A 26,114-nucleotide genomic window follows, 5' to 3' on the forward strand; every position below is an offset into this window, starting at 1 on the left:
GATTTTTATAAGGGATACACAATATGGATTTCTGTCAGCCAATGGCGATAACCGATAATTTCACATTTTTGTTTCTAACCTGTCAAATATCGAATCGTTGTCCAAAGCATCGATATAATATCCCGTCGTTATGAAACTTGCGATTTACACCCCTAATAGGTAATATTCAAGAATTTGAGCTTCTTCTAAGTCAAATCAGAGAAATTTGAACGTTATTATTATAAATAATAATAATACTGTATATATAATATTAAATGTCATATTATTATGTGTATATATATTACATATTATTACTGTGTATATATAATTAAATATTATCTAATTATAATACTGTTTATATAATATTAATTTGTGATTATTATAAATAATAGTAATGAGGGAGCGAGTTTAAAGGGAAGAACATACACGGCAGCTGATTGGTTGTTGGAGCCTCGTTCTCAAATTTACAAGCCAAACCTCGTTACTATGGCCAAACACTAACAGTCGCGCATGCGCAGTTGTGTAGAACACACAGCATCACTTGTGGCGGTTGAATTGATCCGAAAACTTGAACAACAACGAGGCAAGTTGAACATTTAAACATTGTTTTTTTTACGTTTCTTTTTAAAGTATTCGTCAGGGCCGTTTTCTACATTAGCCGACAAAATACATGTTCGTGTATTTAATTTAATTTCACGACGCTAGCGAGTTTCAAGCTAGCAGCAGAGTAAAACTAAGAGGCTGTGATGACTGTAAAAAGTGACATGTTCGTGTCATGAGTCGTGGGGACCGGTGCTTTGTCCCAAAACACAGCTGTGTGTGTGTGTTTGTGTGTGTTTGTGTCCACTTCTGTATGAAAGTCATTCAGACATTAGGACCTCCATAGTGAGCCTCATGTGATTCATGTCAGTGGGAGGAAGTTATGCACTAAAGCCTCTCAGTTATTCTCAAAGGGGGGACTGTCCTGCTCCTGACACACCAGAGCCCTGAGGGATTTTAGCCATTTTTCCTTTAGCTCAAAAGACACACTCAGGATGAGGACAGGATTGAATCAGGAGGTATGATTTCCATTTTAATCAATGATTCAGGCCTTTTCTGTCGGCGTAAACAATGTCAAACTAGCTTTTTCGCATGTTTAACAATCTTGTTCAAGCCTTTTTATTCATGTCACACTGATTGTTTGACCTGGTTTTTGTGCCCATGTTTAGAGGTCAAAACACACCGTGATGAGTTCTGGGAGTTAATGTATGCAACCGAGCCGAGAGCTGTGACAGTGTGTGTGTTTGTGTGTATTGTCTTTCTAAAAGGGGCTGCAGGGGAGGGTGTGTGGGTCACAGCAGGTAGTGGGAATGTGGCACAACAAGTGAGGCTGTGTTTTATGCCGCCAACTCTCCCTCCATCATCTTCCATCCCTCCCTCCCCCCCCTGGATCTCAGATTTGGTATTCAGCTGACTGACAATAGAAGAGACTCTTTCACGCTTGAACAATACTCTCACCCCTGCCAGATACCCCCCATGACACTCACACACACTTACTATCTACCCCCTCTAACTCCTTGGTCTTTAAACACTCCCCTTCACACACACACACACACACACACCACCGCTATGTCTTTTCCTTCTAAAGGCTATGCACTGCATGACAATGCATCGAATGTAATCTGCTTCAAGTGTGTGTGTGTGTGTGTGTGTGAGAGAGAGAGGGAGAGATTTAGAGCGAGGAGGCGGGACCGTCAGCCGAGCTATTCATGTGTGATCACCATTACTCCTGAGCATTTATATTGTACAGCATCAACTGGGATACAGACGAGGAGAGGAGAGGAGAGGCTGGTCGGTTGGTTAAATAATAACAAGTCAGTCATGAGAAGCAGCGCGGTGTGGGGCTGTGACGCTGAGCCAGGCTGTCTGGAGGAGAGGCAGAGGTGAACCTTGGGAGGTGAAGAGGACATACTGGAGCACCTGGGATAAAAACTGAAACAAAAACACAGACTCGACCGTTGACATGGGAGGCTCGCTCAGCCAAAGCAGGAAGGGCTCCGTCAGCTCTCCGCGGAAGAAGAGCAGCATGTAAGACGAGATGCTTCATTGTTTGTGTGTGTGTGTGTTTGTGTGCAAGTTGTTGATGAGAAAGGGGAAACTTGCACAGGCAGTGGATTGATCGAGGAAAGTGGATCAATGTCGCCCTTTGGTACTTGAGATTGTGTTGTCTTGTGCGTATGAACTCAGTGCTTCTGTATCGTGGGTGGGGAAGAGGAGTTGGAGATACGGAGCTGAAGGGCAGTACTGAGACCTTGATGCTTCCCTTTTAGAGCTGGACTTTCCCTGCTGGACTGAAATCAAATCAGCCCATCAGTAACGCACGGCACACAGCCTCTCCCGTCGAGCTGTTTTGAATACTATTTAGGTATTCAAATCAAAGGAAAGAGGGAAGAGACAGAGCGCTGATGTCATTACAGATGACGGAGGGGCTAATGTGATGAACATGAGCTGATGCTCCTGAAATTGAGGAGCAATCCAAGCCTTCCTTTCATTGGTTTTGGCATTTTAGCTGCAGCTTATGTACTTACAACAGCAGAGGAGGTAATGCTACTGCTAGCTATTAATTATGCAGCTGTGACCCTTTTTATAAAGTGGTGTTTTAATCATACAAGCTGTACAGTTTATTTCTGACTGAGCAGATACCCCAGCTTCCAAGTAGTGTGTGACGGAGCCTTCGTCTTGTCACAATGAAGGAGCGGGGGGAATGAAGACGCTGTTGCTGAGGCGTTTGTCAGAGCTCAAAGCACTAAACCACCGTGCTCTCTCTTCCTTTTCTCTAATCCTTTGTAACAGATAAAGAGTGAGCCCTTTTACTTTGTCCTCCCAGCTGATCCCAGTGATGCTTTGTATCTCCCTTTATAAAAGCTTCTGCGAGCCCCTTGTCGCTGCAACGCACTCTCTCTCTAGCCACAAATGCAAATGCACAGGCTATTTCATATTCAGCCAGTCTTTTTCTTAAAATATCACTGTGTTCGCTCAGGGATTCGGGTCATGGAGGACAGCGGTTGTTAATATGAGAAGTAGCGCTGGCATGTACAGATGCAGATGTTTTGGTGTGAGTGACAGAACAACAAAGCTGCAGATGTAAGCCACCGAGATGAAGCCATGCTCATTGTTTTATGGGCATTTTAAAAAACAACCGGCTGCTCGTACGATCATATAAGCATACTGTAGTCTTGTTTGTGTTAAGGCAGGTGGGGGGTTGGGGTCCTCTCTCTCTGGGAAAACTGGGAAGTGCCATGGGATCGCAGTTTTCAGCTCAGCTTCAGGTCTAATTTTAGTTGGCTTAATCATCCATTCTGTGTCTTAACTGGAACAGTCTTCGATGTGCAGGGCACTTCCTGTTCTCCAAAACCCCTGAACATCCAGACAGTCCCTCATTTGGGAAGAGGCTGACCTGCATTTGGAGCTCCTTTGTGATGCAGTGGTACGAATTTAGGCCAGTGTGGGCTGAAAAACTTTTTTATCTTTATAGAGAGACACATTGTGAATGAAGGAAGACATATTTAATTATGCATAAGCTTCCACTAACAGGGTTTTCCAGCATTAAAGTAAAAGTTGCTGCCGACTGAAAACCTTCACTTGCTCAATATTGTTGTTGATGATGCAGATTAGGGCTGCATTGATCTGAGATTTCCACGACACGATAACCATCTGAAAGAATATCGCAATATTCGTTATTACACAACTATTATTATTGTTATTATCATCTGCGTTGACTCATAATATAATGGAAACGGAAGGGTTTTCTAGGTTCAATAAACACTTATAATTGCACAAAATATTAGAGGTGTAAATTGCAAATTTCATCACGACACGATATTATATCGAATCTTTGGACGACGATACGATATTTGCCGATATCACAAAGTCTGCCTACATTTATATCAACTCACAAAAAGCAACTAAAATATGATTTGACAATTTTATTACTGAACTCTTCAGTGGAAATATTGTTTTATCAATGGTTTTAGACCTTTAAATGGAAAACAATCTGTTGTTTTTAATAAAAAGAAAGCACTGTTTGGAAAGGAGCTGTGCGTGGATGGAAACGGTGACACAGGCGTGCCATGGAAATTTCAAAATAAAGGCGTATCTTAACCATGGTGGTGATACAAATCGACGTTTTCAATTTGCATCGATGCTATTGTATCATCGAGCACTGAATCGATATATTGATCTAGATCGATGTATTGTTACACCCCTACAATGGGGTGACTTCAACTGTGTCTGTTTGTTGGTTGGCTGGTTTGTCTGCAGGATTACACAAAATCTACAGAACCGATTTCCACGAAACTTTGATTGAGAATGGGTTCTGGCCCAGAATAGACCCCATTACCTTTTGGTGCGGATCCAAATAAAGGGAAGGATTTTTTTTGTCCCTTTCTTTAACATTTTGAGATTGGACGTTTTTCAACAAATAAGTTGATTTCTCAAGGAATAATGCACAGATCTTAATGGAAAACAATCAGGTGTATTTAGGTGGCCTGGTTCTGTGAGTGAGTAAAATTTGAGGTGGATCAAAGATCTGGTGAGCTCAAACTATAGTTAAGCAGTTATGGGTGGTCTAATTTTAAAATCTGGAAAACAGATGGGAAATAAGAGAAAATGCAGAATTTCCTAGAAAATGTTGTGTTGTCCTGAAACATTATTTAAACTCTCCAAAACTACACAAAAGCAAAACTTCCAGCAGCCCGTGGTTACTGGTGTTCATGCTTTTCAGTTACCGATGTTCAGACAGCCATGGATAATACACTGTAACACACTGTAGAAAAAGGCATTGGGGTTATAATTTAATTAATTAAGGAACATATTAGTGTATGAATGCACTCCCTGTCTGTCGTACCAGCTAGATCATCACTGAAAATGTCCTGGAAAATGATCTCTAGAAAAGAGTGGGAACCCTGAATAGCCAATGATTTATTGACATATATCGCGCGTCTCTATCTTTAATCACATTATTACGATATAATTCGATTCGATATGTGGTACCTTTAAACCTCTATACCACTGCAACCCCGAAATATCTCTGTGTTTGAATGAAAACAGTTTAATGCAGCTATATGGCATGTTGAATGGAAATTAAATGAAGGTGATTTGGATTTAAAAGGCAAAGAAAATTAATTGAGACATCATGAAGCAGAACGGTAGGGGGTGTGTTGTCTCCCTGCTCTGTGCGTGCATGTGTGTACAATGTACATGCACCATTGTCTGGGAATTGTATGCTCCTGTGTGCCTGTCTATGCCACGAACAATAGCTCAGTTGGTGTCTGTACATGACTCCTCTCAGGGTAAGCCCCTCCGCCCTTTTCCTCTTGTTCCCCCCATTCTTTCTCTTTTTGTCTTATCATGCCACTGTCAGTTAGGTTATTCTGACGCACTGTAGCCCCGTGAGTGCTATGGCGCCACTCAGTCTAACTCCATGCTAGGTTAGTGCTCTGATTGCAGCTAATTGGGCTTCCCCTATTAAAGATGCAGCGATATCAGGGAAGCACAGCTGTGCCTCCCAAAAGCATATCAAAGACGTCAGAGCACCTGTCTCTCTGTATATTTTATATCTCTGTGAGCGTGATGCTAATGCTGAGCTGCAGTGAAGTATAAAAATCAACAAAAGATAATAAATATCATGAGCACTTTCTTTACCTTCTTTACCAGACCCTGTGTGAGAGAGTATGTGGTGTCTATATGCATGTTTTTATGGCGTAATACACTTGTGACCACTCCCCAAATGGTTGAAACCTGAGATCCTGTCAACTCTGTTTAAACTCCCGAAGGTGACATCAGACCTGTGATGTATCTCCCTCGCTTCTCTCACACATCTCTTCTTCCCTTCCTTCATCCTCCTTCAGCCTGGCTTTGTATCACAGGAGGATGTGGCTGAATGTGATGCTGCTGGTTATTTTTTTATGTTGTTTTGTTTTATTTATGCAAGAACTCCTGGTGAAAGTCCAGTAATGACCACAAGATGGAGCCATATCATAGAACAAGCAGATATGACCCAGCAGTTTTGTTCTGCTCAGATCAGAATCAGAATCAGAATTGTTTTTAATTACCAAGTTAGTTTTCACGTATGAGGAATTTGCTGTGGCCTGTCAGTGCAATACAACAAACAATAATCAAAGTAATAGAATAAAAATATCAATATAAATAGAGATGAAAAGTAGAATAGACAATAAAACACTAAATAACATTAAAAATATAAAATGTTTCTGTTCTTATTTTGATTCTTAAAGTTCAGACAATGGAGTTGGAAAGTGAAACAAACATTGAAATGTTCTAAATAAACAAAACATCCTAAACTACTAACTACACAACCAAAACAATAAATCAAATGTGCAAAAAGTGCTAAGATGCTGCGTCCAAGTCCTATAGTAGCAGGGAAACACCATGTTGGCTAAAATATTTGTGACATTTTTGTGTCATGAACATGCATTGATTAGTCAACAAAATATGTATGTTAAGTCAATAACATAATTCTCTTGACAAGCCTACAGACTCTTCTTTTTACAGCCTGACATTAGCGCTCATGTTCATGTCTCTCATTAAAAAATCATCACAATACAGTTTAGATGTGGTTATATACAGTATATTCATAAATATTCATGCCTCTCTTACTTATATTCACATGTGCACACCCACTTTTATACATGGCAGATTGTGCAGTCGCAGCCGAGCATGTGCCAGAACATTATCCTCAACTTCCTTGTTTTATAAATATCTTTTGTTCTGCTCTCTATTGAATGCAAGAAGTACTGACTCAGCCTGTTTCCTGTTCATAAGATATTAAACTTTACTGGCCAAGTAGAGGTTTGTTACAAAAGATCATCCTCAATGAAACATGAAAGAATCCATAATAAAGATTTTGTTGCTAGACAGTTTATTGCTTTAGTGCTGAGATCTGTGTGATAAAAGAAAGACTCTCTTCTCACCAACTGTGTCATTTCAGTCAGAGAGGAGTCATCCTGTGTAACTGGGACAGTAATGCTACAATTACAGCCATATTGTAAACACAGACAATGACATGTTTATTACATTGTGAGATTGTACTGGTCAAAGTAGAAACATTCAAAAACATCACTTTCTGCATTTCTTTGAATGTAACGTGTAATTAAACAAAAATAGTGCCCAGGTCTAAAATTTAAAGACTAGAAAGCTGTAATTAGACGCCGCAATATGAAAATGTCAGACAGACTACATGCTGATGACTCTGTTATTCTTTGTAATACTGGGTATGAGGATGTTTAAAGTCAGGTTAGTGGTAGTGAGGAACATTGTGAGACATTAAAAATCAAGATGGCGCAACAAATGTCAGGGCAAGCCGCCCGTTCAGATCTCAAATTGATTTAAAGATGTTATTTACACTCTTTGTAAAGCCAGAATTTTAATGAACATGCGTCGAGGATGTAAATAACGTCTTTTCAAATCAATTTGGGATCTGTGGACTTCTGTAGACTTGGATTACGCTGGACCAACTGTATGGAGCCATTTTGCTGTTTTGCTGTGAAGCTCCAGAAATGTTTTGTGAACTATGAAACGTCACCTGACTTTCTTTTGACATGAAGATGAGATGAGTACAGCTGGGGCTGATTGAAACGTCATTAGTTATAAAGGTGTTGGACTGAGTAAGATTTTAACCAGAAGGTAGTGCTAAAGAAAACATCGAGCGATCATCGTAAAGTTATTATGATTCTTGTAGAAGTCGATGAAGGTTCTCAGTCATCCAGGTCATGGTAAAACTGCTGTATCGTAGGCAACTGGATTCAGTTTCTTGAAGACGTGTCACCTCTTGTCCAAGAGGCTTCTTCAGTTCTAACTAACTGGAGGGGAGTTGCAGGCTTTTAACCTCCGTGTGGGAGTGTCCTTACAGAGTCGTTAAGGACACGTGTGAGCTCTGAGTTTCAGAGTCGTTAGGGCCACTTGTGGGTCGTTGACTTAACCGGCCTTCATGTGGGTTGCTGTGGTGATAAATAATGTCTAAGGCCACCTCCTTCAAAGACGGATGTTCTAGTTTGACATAGATGGATTCCTTTACTCCTCTTTCAAACCATCTGTCTTCTCTGGCCAAGATGTTTACATTCTTGTCCTCAAAGGAATGATGTTTCTCCTTCAGATGTACGTGGTCTTGACCTGAAGAGTTGACCCTCCTGTGTTGTGACATTCATTTATGGAGGAGGTTGTTTTGTCTCCCATTGAACAGCATAAACTACATTACTCTGTTTACGCCTGGGTGTTTTGTCCTTGGGATGGACAATTTCCGCCTTCTGCCTTATAGAACAGATTCATATTCATCCTACTCCCTCTGGTAGTTATTGAGATATTTCAGTCTGGATAAGTGGTGGACGGATGGACTGAGCAACATCCCCAGAGCCATGCTAGCTTCTCTAAAAATAATCACTGCAAATTGAATGTTAATCCACCCATTAATTTTTAAGATGCCTTGTTACAGACAGTAAATTATTGGTCAGGGGAAAGTGTTGACCTGATGGTGGTGCTCGACCAAATGTCTGATTCATGACCTCCTGTCATCGTGCGGGGGATTGACAGCAGAGATAAACAGTCTGTGATAGTTGAGACGCTTCTCTAATTCCCTCTCAGTGTGTGTTTATACCCACACACACACACAGTTATTTCATCCAGTGTCACATCACCTCTGTTGTGGCTCACATACATGTTCATCATTGCTGATTTATTCTTAGCTCACAACCACACATGCTGCTATCAGTCACAGTGTAATTGACGATCTTTGTCTCCGTGCGCTCAGATGACAGCAGCTCTAGATCACATATGTCTGTGCTGTATGTGTGGGTTCGCCAGCGTTTCACTGTGTGCTATTTGTGGTTTCAAGGTATTACATAAGAGCCGATTCTTTCCCTCTTTCTGTTTTCCGTCTTTTCTTCTGTCTGTGGTTCATGTTGCTGCCGGGGAGAGAGAGAGAGTCCTGCTCTGTCCACACCAGGATGCTGTCTCTCTGGCTGTTTAAAGACATGTGCTTCCTGAGTGTTATTGTGTGTTTAGAGGCGAGTTTACAACTTCAAGGTGTGGGAGAGTAAACGGTTAGTGCAGCACATGACGACCGTTGGATCTTGAGTGGTGCTGCTTCAGGGGGGTGTCTTTGCTTCAGGCAGATCATGTCCTTGCAACACATACAGGTTTGTCCTCTCCTTTGCAGTGAGAGTACAAACCTGTCTGTCCTCTCAAAACATGCTGAGTGATAAAAAAAAAAAAGAAGAAGGGGGGGACAAAGGAGAGAAAGGAGACAGGAATGTTTAAGAAAAACAACAGCCTTTCATAGTCCGGCCCTGCCCAACAACTCGCGTCCTTCATATTTCTCTGAATCTTCATTTTCAGAATATTTGCATCCTCTCTTGCTTGTCTCTCGCCATTTTTAATTAATGCTGTTTTCCATCTGCCACGGCTCTAATTTGCTCCATTTATCACTCCAGCTATGACAGATTGAACAGAGACTCTTTCTTTGTGTTCACCAGCGTGTGACATTATTTCTCAGTGTATTCATCTATCTGCCGGCCCGTCCCTTTGGACCAGCTCAGCGACAACAGTGGTGGAGCTTCTGCCCTTTTTTCTTTCCACGTTCCCACATGTGAGTGTTAAACAGCATGAAGTGCAAATAAACAAGAAAAAACATCTCTGCTGCTTCACCTTTTCACCGAGGCTCAACCATCCTCCCTTTATCAGATTAGTCATGGTCCACGTTTTTTCAAAGAGCACATCTCATCTGGCCTAGATGCATGTGTGTGTGTGTGTGAGAGAGAGAAACAGAGAGAGAGAGATGCATAAATGTGGAAGCATGGACTTAAAGTTACATAAGCCACCCATGAACAGCCACAGACGCACATGTGTTGTGTGGGTGAAAGTGTGTGAGCAGCGTTGAGAGCTTTCATCCGAATAGCTGCACCATTTTTCTGTTGAACCTGCGTTTGCCGTATTGATTTGCCGGCTGCCTGGCCTGGATATTTTTCAGTCAACAATAGATCCTCTGTAGGTTTGGTCACACATTTATGGAATTAACGGCTACATTTCCTGCTCAGATGTTGCCTGTCTGTGTGGATTTTAGTACATGTGCTACGGTTAAGTCTTTTCTCCTTCACTGCTAAAAATATCTTGGTGCTCTCAGCTCCCTTTTATTCATCCTGGGAAAATAAGTGCTCTTTTTTTGGGCAAAGCTTTGCTGAATGTCACAATCACAGTAATCCACATTCTCTGCTGGGAGCTGCCGAGTAAACAAACCATTAACAACTCAAATTACCGTAAAGACTCATGGTGGACTGCCCAAACTTGTAAGAGAAAATTCCCTCAGCCCGGTTAAATAAAAAGAGATAATTCCTGTTTATAGTTTGGGCTTTACTGCATTTAACTCTGTAGTTTTTATGAAATTATGGAGGGTGTATAACACTTGGTTTGAGTTCAGGATACACTATGAGCTCCAATCCAAACTTTACATCTGTCACAATTTACTTCTGGCTTCATTGTTTCCTCCCGTTTCTTTTCATCTCCTCTTTCTTGAGTACACGAACGTCTGGTAGTCTGACTTTGCCTCTTAAAACAGGAAGCATCGCCTCTTCTCTCCGCCCTCTCTTCCCCCTCACAATTGAGAAACCGAGAGCAAAACTGGGGAGGGGAGTTGAGTCGATGTCTGCTAACCAGCTGATCGTCCATCCAGACTGAGAGGGAGAGGGGAGGGGAGCAGAGAGAGGAGTGACTACTGATGCTCCAGTAATCCGTGCTGTGTGAGTCAGTGCTGTGGAGAGCAAAGCAGCAGCAACAACAGCAGCAGCAGCGTGAGGCACGTTTCCCTTTCACGAGAGTCAACAACGCAGAAGAGCAGGATGGGAAAGCTGAGCGGCTGAGCGAGAGGAGGAAGTGAGCGAGACATATAGAAAGCAAGACAGGCAAAAGCTGACATTAGGAGGGCCGGAGACAAGAGGAGAAGCAGAGAGACGACCGCGGACGATCGCTGAATCTGATTGACAGCAGCGACAGTGTAAACTAATCAAGAGGAAGAGGAAGTTTACCGTTACATTTCGGAGGTGGCAGCAGGTTTGAGACTCGACACAGCGCAGGGATGTCCTGGTTGTCTCCGGTCCAGTGGGCCAAATGGACATGGTCAGCGGTGACTGGGGCTGCCGGTGAAGAAGGGCAGCCTGGATCTCATGATGACAGAGAGGACAAGTAAGAGGGCTAGGCCACAATGTTTGTGTGTGTGTGAGAGAGAGTGAATAAATATATAGAGAGGCAGCTGGTTTACAGCTGTGTCTGCGTGAGAATTAAAAAAGACAGATCTCTGGAAAGGAAAGACTGATTTTTCTGTATTTGCTTCAGTTTAAACAGCACTAGATTGATCATGTGCATGTGTGGGTGTTTGTGTGATGACTGCAGATTCCCCCTGAGTCATACTGACAGGTGGTGGACACACACACATACACACAAGACAAACTCACTGATGCTGTCTGTGTTATAATCTCAGATTCTTCCCTCTGCTGGCCGGACCGTGCTGTCAGTGGCTAAAAACAGACTCTTAGTCTAAATAACACTCAGCCTGCTTTTTGCTTTGTGCAGCATCCTGTTTCTTTACGAGACACAACAACACCGAGGTTCAGCTTGACAAGGGCTGTTTTTATGTGTGTTTGAGTGTGTGTGTGTGTGTGTGTGTGTGTGTGTGTGTGTGTGTGTGTGTGTGTGTGTGTGTGAGAGGGCTGTTTGGCAGTTGGGGAACAGTTGCTGAAAGTTGGGGGAAGGGGGAAAAAAAGCCACAGTTTCCAGAGCTTTGAGTCTTTTTCTGTCCATTTCTAGTTTCTAAGTAACCATCCAAGATCGCAGCCACTGGGGCCATCACTGGGACGTGATCCAATGTGTGTGTGTGTCTGTGTGTGTGTGTGTGCAGGGTGGGGGGTGGGTTATGTATATGAGGATTAGCTCCTGCATGGTGTTGTTTGTATAGAGCCCCGGCGTGTGTGAATGTGTTTGTGTGTGTGTGTGAAACTGGTATCAGAGATGTGGTTGTTGGGTAGTGGCACCGCTGGCTCGGTTTCCTTCGTGTGCTGTTTTTCATTAGAGCGCGGACGTTTTGATGTGAGCTCAAGCGGCTGGGAACGGGTGCACACACACACACACACACACACACACACACACACACACACACACACACACAACCACATAAACTCTCACTCTCACCCTGTCTCCCCCTCTCTTTTTGTCTCCACAGTTTGGAAATAAATTTGGGCTGGGTGTCTAGGCAGCTGACACAGCAGACCAAAGGACCGTGTGTTTTATGTGTGTGTGTATGTGTGTGCGTCCTCATTTAGGGCCAAAGGATGCAGGTGGCCTTGTAGGACTTCACTTCCTCTCCTCTCCCTTCCTCCGGCTTCCTTTAAAATAAAGGCAGTTAGTTTATTTTGAGCTGCTTAGAAAGGCTCAGATCTATTGTTCGAACGTCACTTTAAGAAAACAGAAGATTGATGTTGGAAAGCCGACGCTTGTTTGTTCGGGCGACACAACATCGCAACACAAAAACCTGGACGTTCACTGTTTTATGTGGCTGTTTGCAGCCGTCACATGTGGTTCTTTAGACTGATCAACAACAGAGACAGTAGACTTTATTATCGCTCTGTGAACAAGGCAGTGGATTTATTTTTTATCAACTGCTCTAAATCACTTCACGGGGATGGTTTATTGTGTTTTATGGATCGTATTTGTCAGTTTCACCGCATTTTCAATTTCAAACTGGAGATTTAATCGTTAGTTCCAGATAACGTGCCAAACCCTCAAGCTGTGACCTCTCTCTTGTGCCGTCTCTTCTGTCTTTGTGAATGATTTTTTTGTTGAAGTCTTCCTCTCTCTTTCCCTCCACAGTTCAGACTCGGAGGGGACGTTTGAGACTCCAGAGGCCGAGTCTCCAGGTGTTGTGAAGCTACTGGGCCAACTGGACAACTCCAACCACACAGGTGAGATGGCTCAGCTGTTAGGGCAATTATCTGGATGGCTGTTCTCGTTTAGACATTTAAGAGTAACTTATTATCAGGCTGAAAATCTACTTTCACTGCTGGTTGAATTTGGACAAATAGAAGTAGAGCACATGCTTCCTCCACGGCCCAACAGTTCCCTTTAATTCAATCAAGCCTAATCCAATATCACCTTGATAGCCCTGTATCATAAACCATCCGTGACTGCTTAACCATAATTTTACGTGACTAAACCTGTAACAGCTGAACACGGGAACAACAAAACAATGACGATGGAATCATAATCTGCATTTGATTGTGGAAGAATAACAGATTTTTATCAGGATCCACATCAAATTGTTCTCACCCATAGATACCAGCCACTTAAATACACCCAGGATCCATGCATTATTCCCCCACAATGTAAAAGAAAGTGACCACACCAAAGTTAATGGAGTCTGCCCACGTGACGTAGGTGTTTAAAGGCCCAGTGTGTAAAGTTTACCTCACGATATTGCCTCGATCCAGATTAAGACAGAGGGTGACATTGGGCAGCTACACATATAGAAAAAACGTTAAGTTTCTCAATTAGTATCAATACAAGACAAATGGCCGCATAACATCAGTGGTGTCATTAGTACCTGAAATCTACACTTTTATGGCTCTTTCTACAAATGTGGTCATAAAAAGGTTCTCGTTCTTTTATTGTGAGGAAGCTTGAACTCTTTGAGCCGTAAAGTAATCTGGCACATTTTGTCAGATGTACGTCAAATTAAAATAAAAACATTTTCTCACTTACCTCCAGTCATATCTGTGCAGGCAGATACTTTCACTCTCATGTGCCCAGCATTTGAGATATTTGTCTTTAGTCCTAGATTTTTGGGGGGTTTTGGGGGTTTTTTGTGATTTTGGTGAGCTGACACTCTAATTGCAGCAAAGTAATTACACTAATGTCGTCACGCCCTGTCTGGAGCACGATGTTCTTCACAGGGTCGACCACAGTCTCAATTCGCCTGCTTTTGATGATGGCACAGATGTGGAGGATCAGATTACGCTGCCATCGATACAGTCTTAAAAGTTATTAGTAATTTAAACGAGCTCTCTTCTGGGAGGCACAGGCTGGGATGTGGACTGTTAAATGGGGAGCACATGAAAGCTGTTTGAAGCCACCAAAGTGGCACACTTCTTCACCCCTCCCCGCCCACTGCCCTGCTTTCACCCACACAGACATGAGTACCACCCAGTACGATCCATTATTACCAGAACAGATAATCCTGTGGGCTATTATTTACTATTATACCTGATGTTGACAAACTGCTTCTCCAGGTTTCATCAAAATAAAGGATTTCGACATGTCCTGTGCAGCTATAAGGATGATAAGGTCTGCATGCGTCGGATGTCTCGGCTGACTGGAATTAGACACGTTTGGATCAGAACATGTGGGACGCTGTGACAGATAATAACAGAGAGATTAATGTGTTTGTTATTGAATCCAGTCCGCAGACAATAACAGTCTCCGTTTCATGCTAAACCAGTCACATGCTCTGTACAATATCTGGGTTAGTTTCATGAATAAAAGATCAGCTGTGTGGAGAAAGTGATATTCTGGCTCACTATAATTAGACTCTTTAACGGCTCAGGGGGGAGAATCACTGGTTCTGTTCACCGGATCACCCACAGGCCACAATTAAACTGTATGTACTGTTGAACCAGGACTGAGCTGAAACATTAGAAAGCTATTTTTCTACCTGTAATATCCACTTCTCTCTCACTGGCTCTCTCTGTCTACTTTCCTCTTTTTCGTCGAGTTGTGAAACTGTAATAAAGCCCGATGTTGTTTTTGTTGCTAGGCCACGTGGTGGTGTATACTCTGCATGACTGGGTGTGGTTCCTCCTACATCTGTTCTCAGTCTGACGGCTGTGCATGTATGTGTGTCTGAAAGTACCCAGATTTTGAGCAGAAGCTTACATAAACTCGTATTAATTGAATGTGTGATGTAATAAGTCACACGTTAGCTGTCAGTCATGACAAACGATGTGAGAAGCTGTTACCCACCCAAGGTGTAACCACAGTGACTTCATTCATGTTAAGAAGAAACACAGGAAAAGGCTATTTCAGTTTTATTATTACGTGTAGTTGTGTGAGTTTTTACAGTGTGGGGGTGTAATTTTCAGTAACTGAGAGTCTTGTGTTTCAGCAGCAGTGTGACTCAACAGAGACCAGCTCGATCATTAGCTAGCTGTTAACGGCATGTGAGAGGACACAGGATGTGAAGCGCTCTGAGAGGAAGCCAGCAGCCATTTTAAGCGTTCTAACAGGAGAAGGAGAAGCCATCAGTTCGCGTTGAAATCCCTTGAATGACAGATAAAATCATTAAGAAGCCCACAGGATGAGGATGTGAGCTTTTACTGTTGTTGGACAGACGAGCTGGAGGACAGATTAAGAAGATCTATTTTTCTGTCCTGTCAAATCCTCAAGTGATTCTCCTTCTACCCTTCTGAGTAGAGTTTCTTTAACACTGCACTTAGCTCCAGGCTAGCAGGGAGGCTACATTAGGTTGGTGTGTTGGTTTGTCATCAAGATTACACAAAAACTACTCAACAGATTTCCATGAAACTTGGATGGAGGATGGGTCTTGGCCCAGAATAGACCCCATTAACTTTTGCACATCCAAAGTGGTCTATCCCCGACTTCATTGCAGATTCAGTTCAGCCCAGGGCTACGGATATGCCGTGTGAAAAACCCTTTAGTTGCTATTACTATGCGTCCTCATTTGAAACTCTTTACTGTGGTGTGCCTCAGGGTTCTGTCCTATTCTGTTTGCCGGGTATATACTTCTTTTTCCAGGTGTTATTCAAATACGTAGCTTATTTTTATCTCCTGCCGTCTCAAAGCAGCTTTAAACAATGAAAAACGGCAAAAACAATTGACTACATGGAGCTTTATAGTGAGTCTTAGCTCATTGTTTAGCTGTCTGGCCGACAACTGTACTGTTTAGTTCACTCCCACCGCTCTCACGCTGTCGTTTTGCTACTCTATTCGTTGAAAACCTCTAAAAACCAGTTGTACACGACCTGCTCAGCACCAAACAGCACACGGACACGCTCCCAACACTGTTGGATGTCTGAATACACAACTATTTGCAAAGATGTTCTAATTAAAAGGCGATGACATGTCTGTGTTTGTTAACAACTTGCTTCCGCTGTATCCAAGTGACAAATAAACAGTTGTTTTAGATCATGTGTTTCACAGCAGAGAAAACTAAATGATAATAAATCTGATTAGTCTTAGTCATCAAGATCGTTGTTTTGTTCCAGTAAGCCTTTTCCTTCCGTTTATGAAAGGTCACGCTTCTCTTTTATTAAATTTTCCGTGCTGAATTGTGTCTCAAGTTGAGATGATTTTTCTAATTTCATCTCCGTCAGCCTCATCAAAACATCCCTGGATCAGTTACAAGTGGTTTAAAGTCTCCTGTTAAGATACTGACCAGGTCCTCCAGAAGGTCTTATGTGATGTCCTGCTTTTTAATGAATCCATATCTCTCTGTCCTTCTCCACAGTTCATCCTGATAATACAAACCACTTTTTGGACAAGAACTTCAACCAGAATGTGGGCCAAGTTACATCCCAGGAGGTCGATTCCCTGAACAACCTCACCGGCTCTTCACCCAACGACAGCCGCTTTGGTTTGGACCAGAACCTCAACCTGACCCTCAGCAACAAACCCAGTCCCGGCCCCGTCCCTCAGCCTCAACCCCTCCGGCCCCCATCGCTGTCCGTCCTCTCCCCGCTAAACAAACCCGATCCTTCGGAGGTGGACGACCAGGCTCCGGACACATCCGACTCCAGCCCGGACTCGAACTTGATCCCCGGTCACGACATCGGTGTGCACCCTGATTTGCTGAATGGCAACATGAACTCTGACGCTGTGCCGTCGAACACAAAGCTAACCTGTGAGACCAGCGGCGCAATTATCACGTGAGTAAAAAAAATTAACAAGCACGCACACACAGAGGCCCAGTCCTCTCCATCAGTGAGGAGCTGAACCATCATGACTCACAGATTTTCAAGCTGAACAAACGCTGCTCTCTCTTTTGTGGCTGTCGGGGACATTAGTGAATGCTCGCCATTGTGCACAATGAACCTGAAGTGATCAAAGTGTTCCAGTTTTAACCAGCCGTGGTGGCCTGTTGTGTGTGCCGTTTCTCTCCTGCACATCCATTCACTCCCCACCAGTGTTATTATAGTTTTTAATGTTTTTTTTTTAAGTCATTTTAGTTTTCATTTACTTTTACAATCTCAGTTCACTTTCATTTTCACGTCAGTGTTTAAGGAAAGTTTGTTTTTTCTTGTTTTACTCCACAGACACTGATTTAGCCTCATTTTTCATTGTTTATAACTGGATGAAGTATTTATTTTCAACAACTGTTTAGTTGTTGCTGACAGAAAATGTCCTTTGAATGTTAAAGAGGTGTTAAAGTGTCAAACAATGCCCTCTTGTGGTGTTTTTCCTGCCAAAGCAGAACCATGACTAACATCTTTATTATCTCTGTTGACAAAGAAAAAAAAAAAAAAAAGCCACCAGCATAATTATAATCCTCTCACACAAATACAAGAACGGTTAAACAACAAACTAACAACCATAACTCGCATTGTTAGAAAAATCATTGCTGGTTGGCAAGTTCAGTGTTATGCAATCAGATTCAGTACAAGTGGGTTCAACTCAAGTGACAACAGTGCTCTTGTATTACAATGTGCACTGAGATTAGATGTATTTTCCGTTGTTTTTATTGATATTTTGAGGTTAAACGAGTGGGCTGACATGGGCAACACAAGACTCTTTAAGTTACATAATCATGGATTACATCTTTTAGGCCAGTAAACTGTGAATAACGTTTATTTTCTCCATATTAGAGTCTTAAAATACACGTTGAATTCTCTTAACAGTTTAATAAATTGGCAGTTGCAGTCCAGTTATCCTTGTTTGAAGTCATTTCCATCTGTTTATATAATTTTTCCATCTTTTTTTGCTTGTTTGTCCACACTTTTGTTCAGACACTTGCATGCAAATTGTATTCCATATTCTTTCATTATCTCTTTATGAATATCTTGCCAGTATAGAAATATAAAAGGACAAGCCCAGAAAATAAGTGTCTATTTATTTAATTAAAAAGAGCAAAGGCCAGATTGGTCATTTCATGTCATGAAACCAAAAAACAGAGGTCAGACTTGCACTGTTGCATTGTGACGAAGGCTTTTTAATTTTTCCAAAGCAGTGTGTGTCTAACCTCTGTTTTTTTGCTTTCATGCTATTTATTTTGCTTTCAACAAGGTTTTACTCTCCAGTTAAACCTGAACTCTCCCCTGTCTCCTTTCAGTCTTGTTTTTTTAATTTCCTAAACTATAATAACCCTGCACTCACCTCGTGTTTAACCTAACCCCTGTCCCATCCTCTCCTGTGTCTTTCCCTCCAAACCTGTCTTTCTGTCAAACCTTCTCTCTGTCTGGCATCAGGACTGCTGAACAAGTCCATTTCCTCTGTGTTCTGTTGTAAGTACTGTATAACCGTGTGTGTGTTTGTCACTTCAGTCCTTGCTGCTCTTAAGTCCAAGCCCAGGCTCACTTCACAGCCCACTGTGTCATCCACCTGACCTAAACTTTCCCTTCTCATGCAAAAGTGAAGGTGAAAACTAAGAGTGTGGAGTAGATGTGGAAAGTAGAGGAGAGAGCGTGTTAGTGGAGTTCCTATAATTCCCCCTAATGATCTACACAACTGTTATTGGTCTAATTTCAATTTGGCAAACATTTCTCGTTAATCTGCTTTTTCTTCTGCGCAATTCAGCACTTTTAGCAGAGCATGCGAACACAGCGCACACACACAGAGCAGAGCAATGAGGTCTGGCTATAAGGCTTTCTGTCTCTCCTGCTTTGTCCTCTTATCATAGCTGCAGTCCACCTGTTCAGACATACAGAGATATTGATGTGGTTCGTGTTGACACTGATGTTGTTGTTGACCTTCATTCTCAGGAACTCCTGTAAAGTGAAGCAGAACCAGCCCTTCCAAGAGGACTTCATCGGACAGGTAAGAACCGATGATGCGTCTGCTGCTCACCTGACATCGGGGGTAGTGTAAATCTTTTTCAAAAAGCCTGATACAGCGAGGTTGATTCAGTTTGTTGATGTTAAAGGACGACCATCATGGAGACCACGCCACAGACGAGGAGAAGCTGGCGAGCAGCGTCGGTGTCAAACCAGACAAGGACGAAAGCAGTGAGTAAATGGGATCAATGAGTATTGATTTTAATGTTGTGCTCATGTGTCACAAAGCCGGCCAGTTACAGTTCACACTGTGAGAGGGTGCTGTGAATAGCTCAGTTATTACCCAGCTCAGTGAGGGACTCTACTGTACAGAGATCAGATAACTAGATGTTAAAGTTTAGCTTTCGATCAATACCCGACAGCGAGGTTATCTTTTCAACATGAATCATTAACTTGTCACATTTTTTTTACAAGGCGCTGAAACTTGTGGCTGTGTGGGCCACGAGTACAGTATGTTTGTGCTCAAACATATTCAGATTATGTGATCACACCGGTGCCTTCAGGCTGCATGTGACACAGCTTTAGTGACGGACTGGTCTGATCATGGAAGGCCTCAGAGCTGCAGATGTTGATCCGTAACCTGCGGTTTTATTGTTTCTGAGGGCACAATGTCTTTCTCTGTGAGGGTTGAGATGTACTGAATGTGAAATATGAGCAGAGTATGACAGCACATCTACGAAGAAGTGCTTGATTGTTTAATTATTTTTGGCTCGCTGTGGGAAAAAACTAAAGGGAAAACTAGCTGCTCGAGGTGCGAGTTTCTTTTTAGACTTAAAGGTGCAACATGTAATTAAAAATGACATGTAATTCTAAAATTATCAATAAAACGCCAGCTAGGTTTATGTTTTATGTTGGAGAGATATCTACTGCAGTTAGCGTACTAACCAGCTAACCCCAGCCCGATTTTGTACCTCAAGAGGTGATAATCTGTTAGCATAGCTCAAGCCTCCGGAGGTGGCGGCTGACCTCCCTCCAGCTTAACACCTCTCCTGCCATAAATCCCTGCTGGGTCCCCCCCGTCCTGGCCTGAAAACCTCCTCCTCCCGGCGGTCCAAAGCTCCTTTGCTAGCAGCGTGAACGCCACCACAACACTCGGCCGAGCTAATAGGACCATTAGTGTGCAGCTAACTGAGCTAAAGGGGTTATTTGTTTTGAGTATGAATTCGACTGTGGCCAATTCTTATTTATCTTACATACTGCACCTTTAACTAAAGCTTTTACATTCCCCATGTCTGATCTGTAAAGCTTTGAATTTAATGTGTTGAATTTAATGCACTTTTTAGTTTTCAGGATTGGACAAGAAACATTATGAATACAAAACAATGCACCTTTTTAATCTTAGAAATGGGTCAGTAAATTCCCTCTGCTCAAGCTGCCTGGGTTTAAACGTTTTAATGAAACAAGAGTGTTTTTGTGCTTAGCAACAGACATGACTAATTGGTTAACGGGATAATTAACCCACTAGCAAAATGATGAATGAGTCTGTTAAAAGGCTGCACTCTCTCAAAGGGCCTCTAGTTTCTGTTTCAGAGGCTTATTTATTGTGATAAACACATCGGCAGACATATTAGATTATCGGCCGCAGCGTCTCTGAACTTTATTCTGAACATGTGGATCACTTTCTTTCAGGTCCAGACTGCCATGTGACACCAAAACCTGAGGACTCAGACTGCTGCTCTGTGGTAAGTTAATATGATGATCAATCATTCATAGCGGTGCACTGTCACGCTGCAACATGATGCCACCAGTGAACACTAGGTGGGGGTAAAACACTCTTATATAGTTACAGTAAACCGTCAACATCAGTTGCAGAGAAAACCAGCTTCGACCAAAACGTCCCAACTAGTCCAGACATGTCCAAGGCAGTGTTATATTTTACTTGTCACTGTCACTGTGGCACATTGTGTTCAGCTCTGAATTGGTGATATTAACACAGTAAAGAGATTTAAAGATTTAACAAACTGCCCAGTTTTGTGTTTGTATCGACAGCTGCAGCGTGATCATCTGTCTGATATGATGACCGCACTGTGCTGTAGGACGGCAGGACTTAGTGTCCGCCACCATGTTAATGTACTCAGGTGACAGATGGATTTAGACTTATCATTCGGGAGATTAGCATGCGACTGTCATAATCCAGGGAAGGACAAAATGAGAGAGGAGCGAGGCAGGAGAAGGAGAAGGGAGAGGGATTGAGATTTGTAAGAGACGCTGTTTGAAAGGCAAGAGGGGTTAAAAATGAGAATGAGAGAAAATTTGAGAGAATGATGGAAAAAATTTAACGAGAGAGGAACAGAGAGAGTTGGCAGACAGAGACAGAGACAGGAATATAATATGTGCAGTAAAAAATAACAAGTCAGAGAGCTGGAAGTGCAGGAAATATGTCTCAGGCTCAGTCTTTAAGTAGAATTGGCAACAATGGTGTAAAAAGTCATAAATTGCAGTTTATTATATAAACAAATGTTCATTTTTGTGTCTTTCTATCACTTAACTGGTATACTGTAACTTTCACTTTGAATTTTCCTGTTTTCTGAGAAAAAAAAAAATAACTTGCTGCACAGAAAATGATGCATTTTATACTTCTGAAAGAAACTGTAGCATTGTAGCACTGTTAGCATTAATACTATTTGAAATATATGTAGGTGCAGAAAATATTAGAGGAATCGGTGTTGAGTAATAAACCAGAAGTCGAGATAAGACTGTCAAAAGTTTTGTGGCAGTGTTGGTGGATGCTACAAAACAAAATGGAGACCATGCTTTTTCTTTCTTTTTTGTTTTCTTTTTATAAATACCTTTTAAATGCTTGAAAGGTCGAGTACATAATTAGCTTCCCTCTGCCCTCAGCAGTACGAGGAACCATGTAAGCTGAAGTCGGGGGGAAGTGAAATGCAGAAAACAGGAAGTCAGGTGCTGGATTCGATCTGCATCAGCGAGGCAGAGAAGGAGGCCGTTCTCACCCTCATTAGAGAAGAGGTACGCACTTTCATCACGCTCATCCAACATGAAATAAGTTATCAGTCTGTCTGTGTTCGCCCCGGTGGATCTTCCTCTGATTCTTTGAATGCACAGTTCAGCTCACAGCAGACATCTGTTTTCAGATCATCACTAAAGAGGTGGAAGCCAGCGACTGGAAGAAGAAGTGTGAGGTCAGCAGACAAGAAGTCACTGAGATGAGGTTAGAAAATACACTCTTGTATCCCAAAAAGGTTGTTCATTCTTTTTTTTAAATAATAAGGGCTTTTTCCTGTCTTTAAGGCCCTCCAGCCTGTCATAAGACTTTCATATTTTCTCTTTTTACAGGAAGATTGTTGCAGAATATGAGAAGACAATCGCTCAGATGATCGGTGAGTAGAAATGTTATGAACATTCAAACTGTGTGGTCATGAGTGAATGCCAGACAGAAGTTATTTAGTGCTCTGTTTTCTTCTTTGCTTCTCTCAGAGGACGAGCAGCGCAACAAACAGACTTCCCAGAAGGCTTTGCACGACGTGACGATGGAGAAGGAAGCTGCCTTGGCTGACCTGAACTCCGTGGAGCGCTCTCTCTCCGACGTGTTTCGCCGTTATGAAACCATGAAGAGCACCCTGGAGGGCTTTAAGAAAGTAAGAGGGGTCATAGGACGGTCAGACAGTCGGTTTCAAGAGCTGAGATGATCAGCTGATAAAAAATTGTGGCGCAGCAAAGGTCAGAATAAGGCTGGAAGGTATCGTGTGATTAGGGGCAGTGGTCGCCTAGACGGGAGACTACATAGAAGGTCACCACATACTGTAAATCCTGCCCTCAAGTTCATGAGTAACACACGGTTCGCTAACTCAGCAACTGCTGTGGAAAAACCCCTCGATTTAAGCGCTTTACCCACAAATCATGGCCCCCAGTTGACCCGCAGCTGGTTTAGAGCAGCTGCTCGTGGGCGAACAGGAAGCTGTGGTGGAAGCTTCCAGGAGTAAATGTGTGCAACCTCGGGAATTCAGAAAAGTAGAAGGAGAGGAGCCTCCAGTGTTTAAGACTGAAGTGTATAATTCAGATAAATAACACTGACGTTGTTTTATGTTTCCTTGTACAGAATGAAGAGGTGCTGAAGAGGTGTGCTCAGGAGTATCTGGCCAGAGTGAAGCAGGAGGAGCAGAGATACCAGACGCTGAAGCTCCACGCTGAGGAGAAGCTGGACAAGTACGTAAAGACTGAAAGGAAAGTTGATTTTACTGTCGAGACTTTTACAGGCTCAAAACATCTAATGATTTCCCTTATTCCACGTTTCTCTCAGGGCCAATGAGGAGATCGCTCAGGTGCGTACGAAGGCGAGCTCGGAGAACATGGCGATGACCGCCAGTTTGAGGAAGGAGCAGATGAAGAATGAGTCTCTGGAACAAGCTCTGCAGCAGAAGGTAGCCGACATCTTCATCGTCCTTGATGCTAATTCTTGATGAGACCATTTATTTTATGTATTATCTTGTGTTTTTGTGCTGTCAGAGATGTGTTTCCTGTACTTATTAACCTTTTGTTCTGTCGTCATAGAATCAAGAGATCGAGGAACTGACCAAGATCTGTGACGAGCTGATTGCCAAAATGGGAAAAATAGACTGAGAGACGCTCCCTGTGAGTCAGCCATCGCCGTCCCTCCGGTCCTGCCTAACAGCGACGCCCTGTGCATGCACCCAGCCAAGAAGCAGCTCTCACACCCTCTGCCAGCCCTGCATCAGAGACTGCTCATGTACAGATGTCTGAAGTAACTTCCTGTAATACTACAATTTGCACTACTTGTGACCAGATTAAGAAGGGTCTGTACATGCTAACTGTTGTCTGGACTCTGTTATATGTATGTGGTCACATTGTTTTGTTTTGTTTTTGCCATCTGGGCCTCTTGTGCTCTCGCCCATCATGCCAGTGAACAACCTGCCCGTGACTCAACTTTAATTCCCAGCAGCTTAGCCGATAAATTCCCAGCGACTCCTCCAACAGGATGACGTCATGCAGGCTGGGGTTTGTTTTAGAGTTGCATTTAAGCAAACTATCCTGACAAGGGTTGTTTTATATTAAAGCTTCAATCCGTACAAAATGTATTTTTCTATGAAGTAAATAAGGATTTTACTCTGAGGGAGCAAAGCTCAGGGGTATTGTGTGGGGCGGGAATGAGGTCAGGGTTAAAGTCAAGCTGCACAAGAAGTGGAGGAAAGGATTTAGGATTGTTTGAGGAAATACAGTTTAGGATTATTGACGAAACACAGTCGTCCTCTGAGGCTTTGCTTTGGTAAGAAGTGACACTGAAGTGTGGACCACATGTCAGTGAAACTAACGCTGCAAATAATTCACAGCCTTTGCTTTTTACCCTGTTACACTACGACACCGAGAATCAGTCACAGAGAAGTTTAATTACCCGACAATCGTAGACTTTCAGTCAGTAAAGAGACAACTTGATCCTGCAGAGGTACGTTAACTGTCCTGTGTTAAGAATCCTGAATGACTGGAAATAGTTTTACAATAGTGACTCTATATTTTGGTTGGAGATATTTAAAAAAGAAACATTATAAGATTAGCAAAGTGCTGCAATATGTCAATAATTATAAAATGTTTTTAACCATCACTGTGTCACAGATTGAGTGTCAAGTAATCACATTTACCTCTTTGCACAAAAAGAGTTTGACAGCTTTGTCAGTGTTTGTCTGTTGAGTATTAACAGCACTGCACCAGTTATTCTACAGATAAATGTTTTCCTCTGCATGTATATTTTCATAGCTTTATATTTTTCTCATAACGCAGATCGTTTTCTTAACGCGCCAGTAAAATCTAGTTGTGTTGTGAGTAAAGAGGCTGCGACCTTGTGAGTGGATAAATGTATAGAACTGGTGCCAACACGATACCTGAGTTCTGATTTAAAAACATTTTTCTTTTTTCTTTAGCTTCTTGCCTTTTCTCTAAAGAAGACATTTTGTTTTTTTCCGCTTAACAAAATAAGCCAAACATCTCTCAGGGCTCCCACTCATCCTGGACAGATATGGAAAACAGTTGACCAGTTTTCCAGTCGTGGAAAAACTAGAGAACAAGCAGAAAGTCCTGGAAAGTCTTGTGTTGTCCTGAAACATTATTTAAACTCCCCAAAACTACACAATACAGTCTGGTATTAGTAGTTAACTGTATTGTCGTTTTAAGAGACTTCTCTTATTTTTTCGTTTGTATATTTACTTGATGAAAGTAAAACTTGCAGCAGCCCGTGGTTACTGGTGTTCATGCAGCAATGATAATACACTGTAGTTCACAAGAGGAAAAGGCATTGGTGTTATGAATTAATGAATTAAGGAACATATTAGTGTAGTCGTCCGAGTGTCATGTCCTGGCAAAGGAGTGGGAACCCTGTCTCTGCAACATCGATGTTCACTGAAGACTTCACACAAACTACAGTATAAAATATAAAATGTGTCAAAGAAACTGAAACTAAAGAGTGAAAGACTAAAAATCTGAACTTTTGATACTTTACAGTTTTCAGTATTCAGTCACTGCTGTTAAAGTTTTAATATCTGATACTCTTTAATCCACGTCTGACTCAAACCCACTGATGGTTTATATTTGTGCCACTTTAATATTGTTTTGCTGCTTTTCGCCCCGTTCTTTAACTATTGTTTGTATTTGTAAAGTAGAAAAATGGCGATTACACATTTGTGTTGACACTTTGAGGACCAAGTGTACGTGAGTGTACATTTGCTTGAATAAAAATAAACATTATTTGTTCTACAATAACTTTTTCTGACTTGTGTTTTCCGTGATTACTTGTTTTTGTTGGGGGTTTGGAGGCAGGCCGGGTTGAAAAACAACAAAGCGAGCTTTATAAGCTGTAGTCCATGAAGCTAAAATCCAAAATGTGAGTAACAAAAGGAAGACAAAACAGGCTGACCACAAATCAGGAGCAAAAAGTAGGAACCAGGATGACACGAGGATGCAGGCAGCAGATCAAATCAACCAAAATAAAATGGGAAACGACTAAAACAAGAACCCAAACCATGATGGCCATGTTTGTCAGTATGTGTGTCACGGTGATGCACAGTGTTTACA

At 42.2% G+C, this 26,114-nt stretch overlaps 1 protein-coding gene across 3 annotated transcripts; it reads left to right on the forward strand.

Moving 5' to 3' along the window:
• Positions 1 to 1,718: 1,718 nt before the first annotated feature.
• LOC311261796 (transforming acidic coiled-coil-containing protein 1-like) lies at positions 1,719 to 25,802 on the forward strand. 3 transcript variants are annotated; one of them, XM_084360782.1, is made up of 13 exons: positions 1,719 to 2,046; positions 12,886 to 12,977; positions 16,535 to 16,952; positions 19,002 to 19,056; positions 19,163 to 19,244; positions 20,703 to 20,755; positions 21,915 to 22,043; positions 22,169 to 22,245; positions 22,371 to 22,414; positions 22,512 to 22,672; positions 23,134 to 23,240; positions 23,335 to 23,455; positions 23,586 to 25,802. In XM_084360782.1, the coding sequence occupies exons 1-13, from the start codon at positions 1,982 to 1,984 to the stop codon at positions 23,652 to 23,654; spliced, it is 1,473 nt and encodes a 490-aa protein (XP_084216908.1). In that variant the 5' UTR covers positions 1,719 to 1,981; the 3' UTR covers positions 23,655 to 25,802. The 3 variants fall into 3 exon arrangements, with proteins under 3 accessions (XP_084216908.1, XP_084216906.1, XP_084216907.1); XM_084360780.1 differs by lacking the exon at positions 1,719 to 2,046 and adding an exon at positions 10,690 to 11,205; XM_084360781.1 differs by lacking the exon at positions 1,719 to 2,046 and adding an exon at positions 10,692 to 11,205 and having other exon boundaries at positions 21,918 to 22,043.
• The last annotated feature ends 312 nt before the right edge of the window (positions 25,803 to 26,114 follow it).

This window comes from Pagrus pagrus (genome assembly GCF_965226575.1).
Source record: "Pagrus pagrus genome assembly, chromosome: 8".
Lineage (NCBI taxonomy): Eukaryota > Metazoa > Chordata > Actinopteri > Spariformes > Sparidae > Pagrus > Pagrus pagrus.

Excerpts from the sequence above, each read along its gene's own strand:
- LOC311261796 (XM_084360780.1), top strand. The coding sequence starts at position 11,099 with ATGTCCTGGTTGTCTCCGGTCCAGTGGGCCAAATGGACATGGTCAGCG. Across the intron at positions 19,245-20,702 it reads ACCAGACAAGGACGAAAGCA|GTCCAGACTGCCATGTGACA; the intron begins GTGAGTAAATGG and ends ACTTTCTTTCAG. Across the intron at positions 23,241-23,334 it reads GCTGAGGAGAAGCTGGACAA|GGCCAATGAGGAGATCGCTC; the intron begins GTACGTAAAGAC and ends CGTTTCTCTCAG.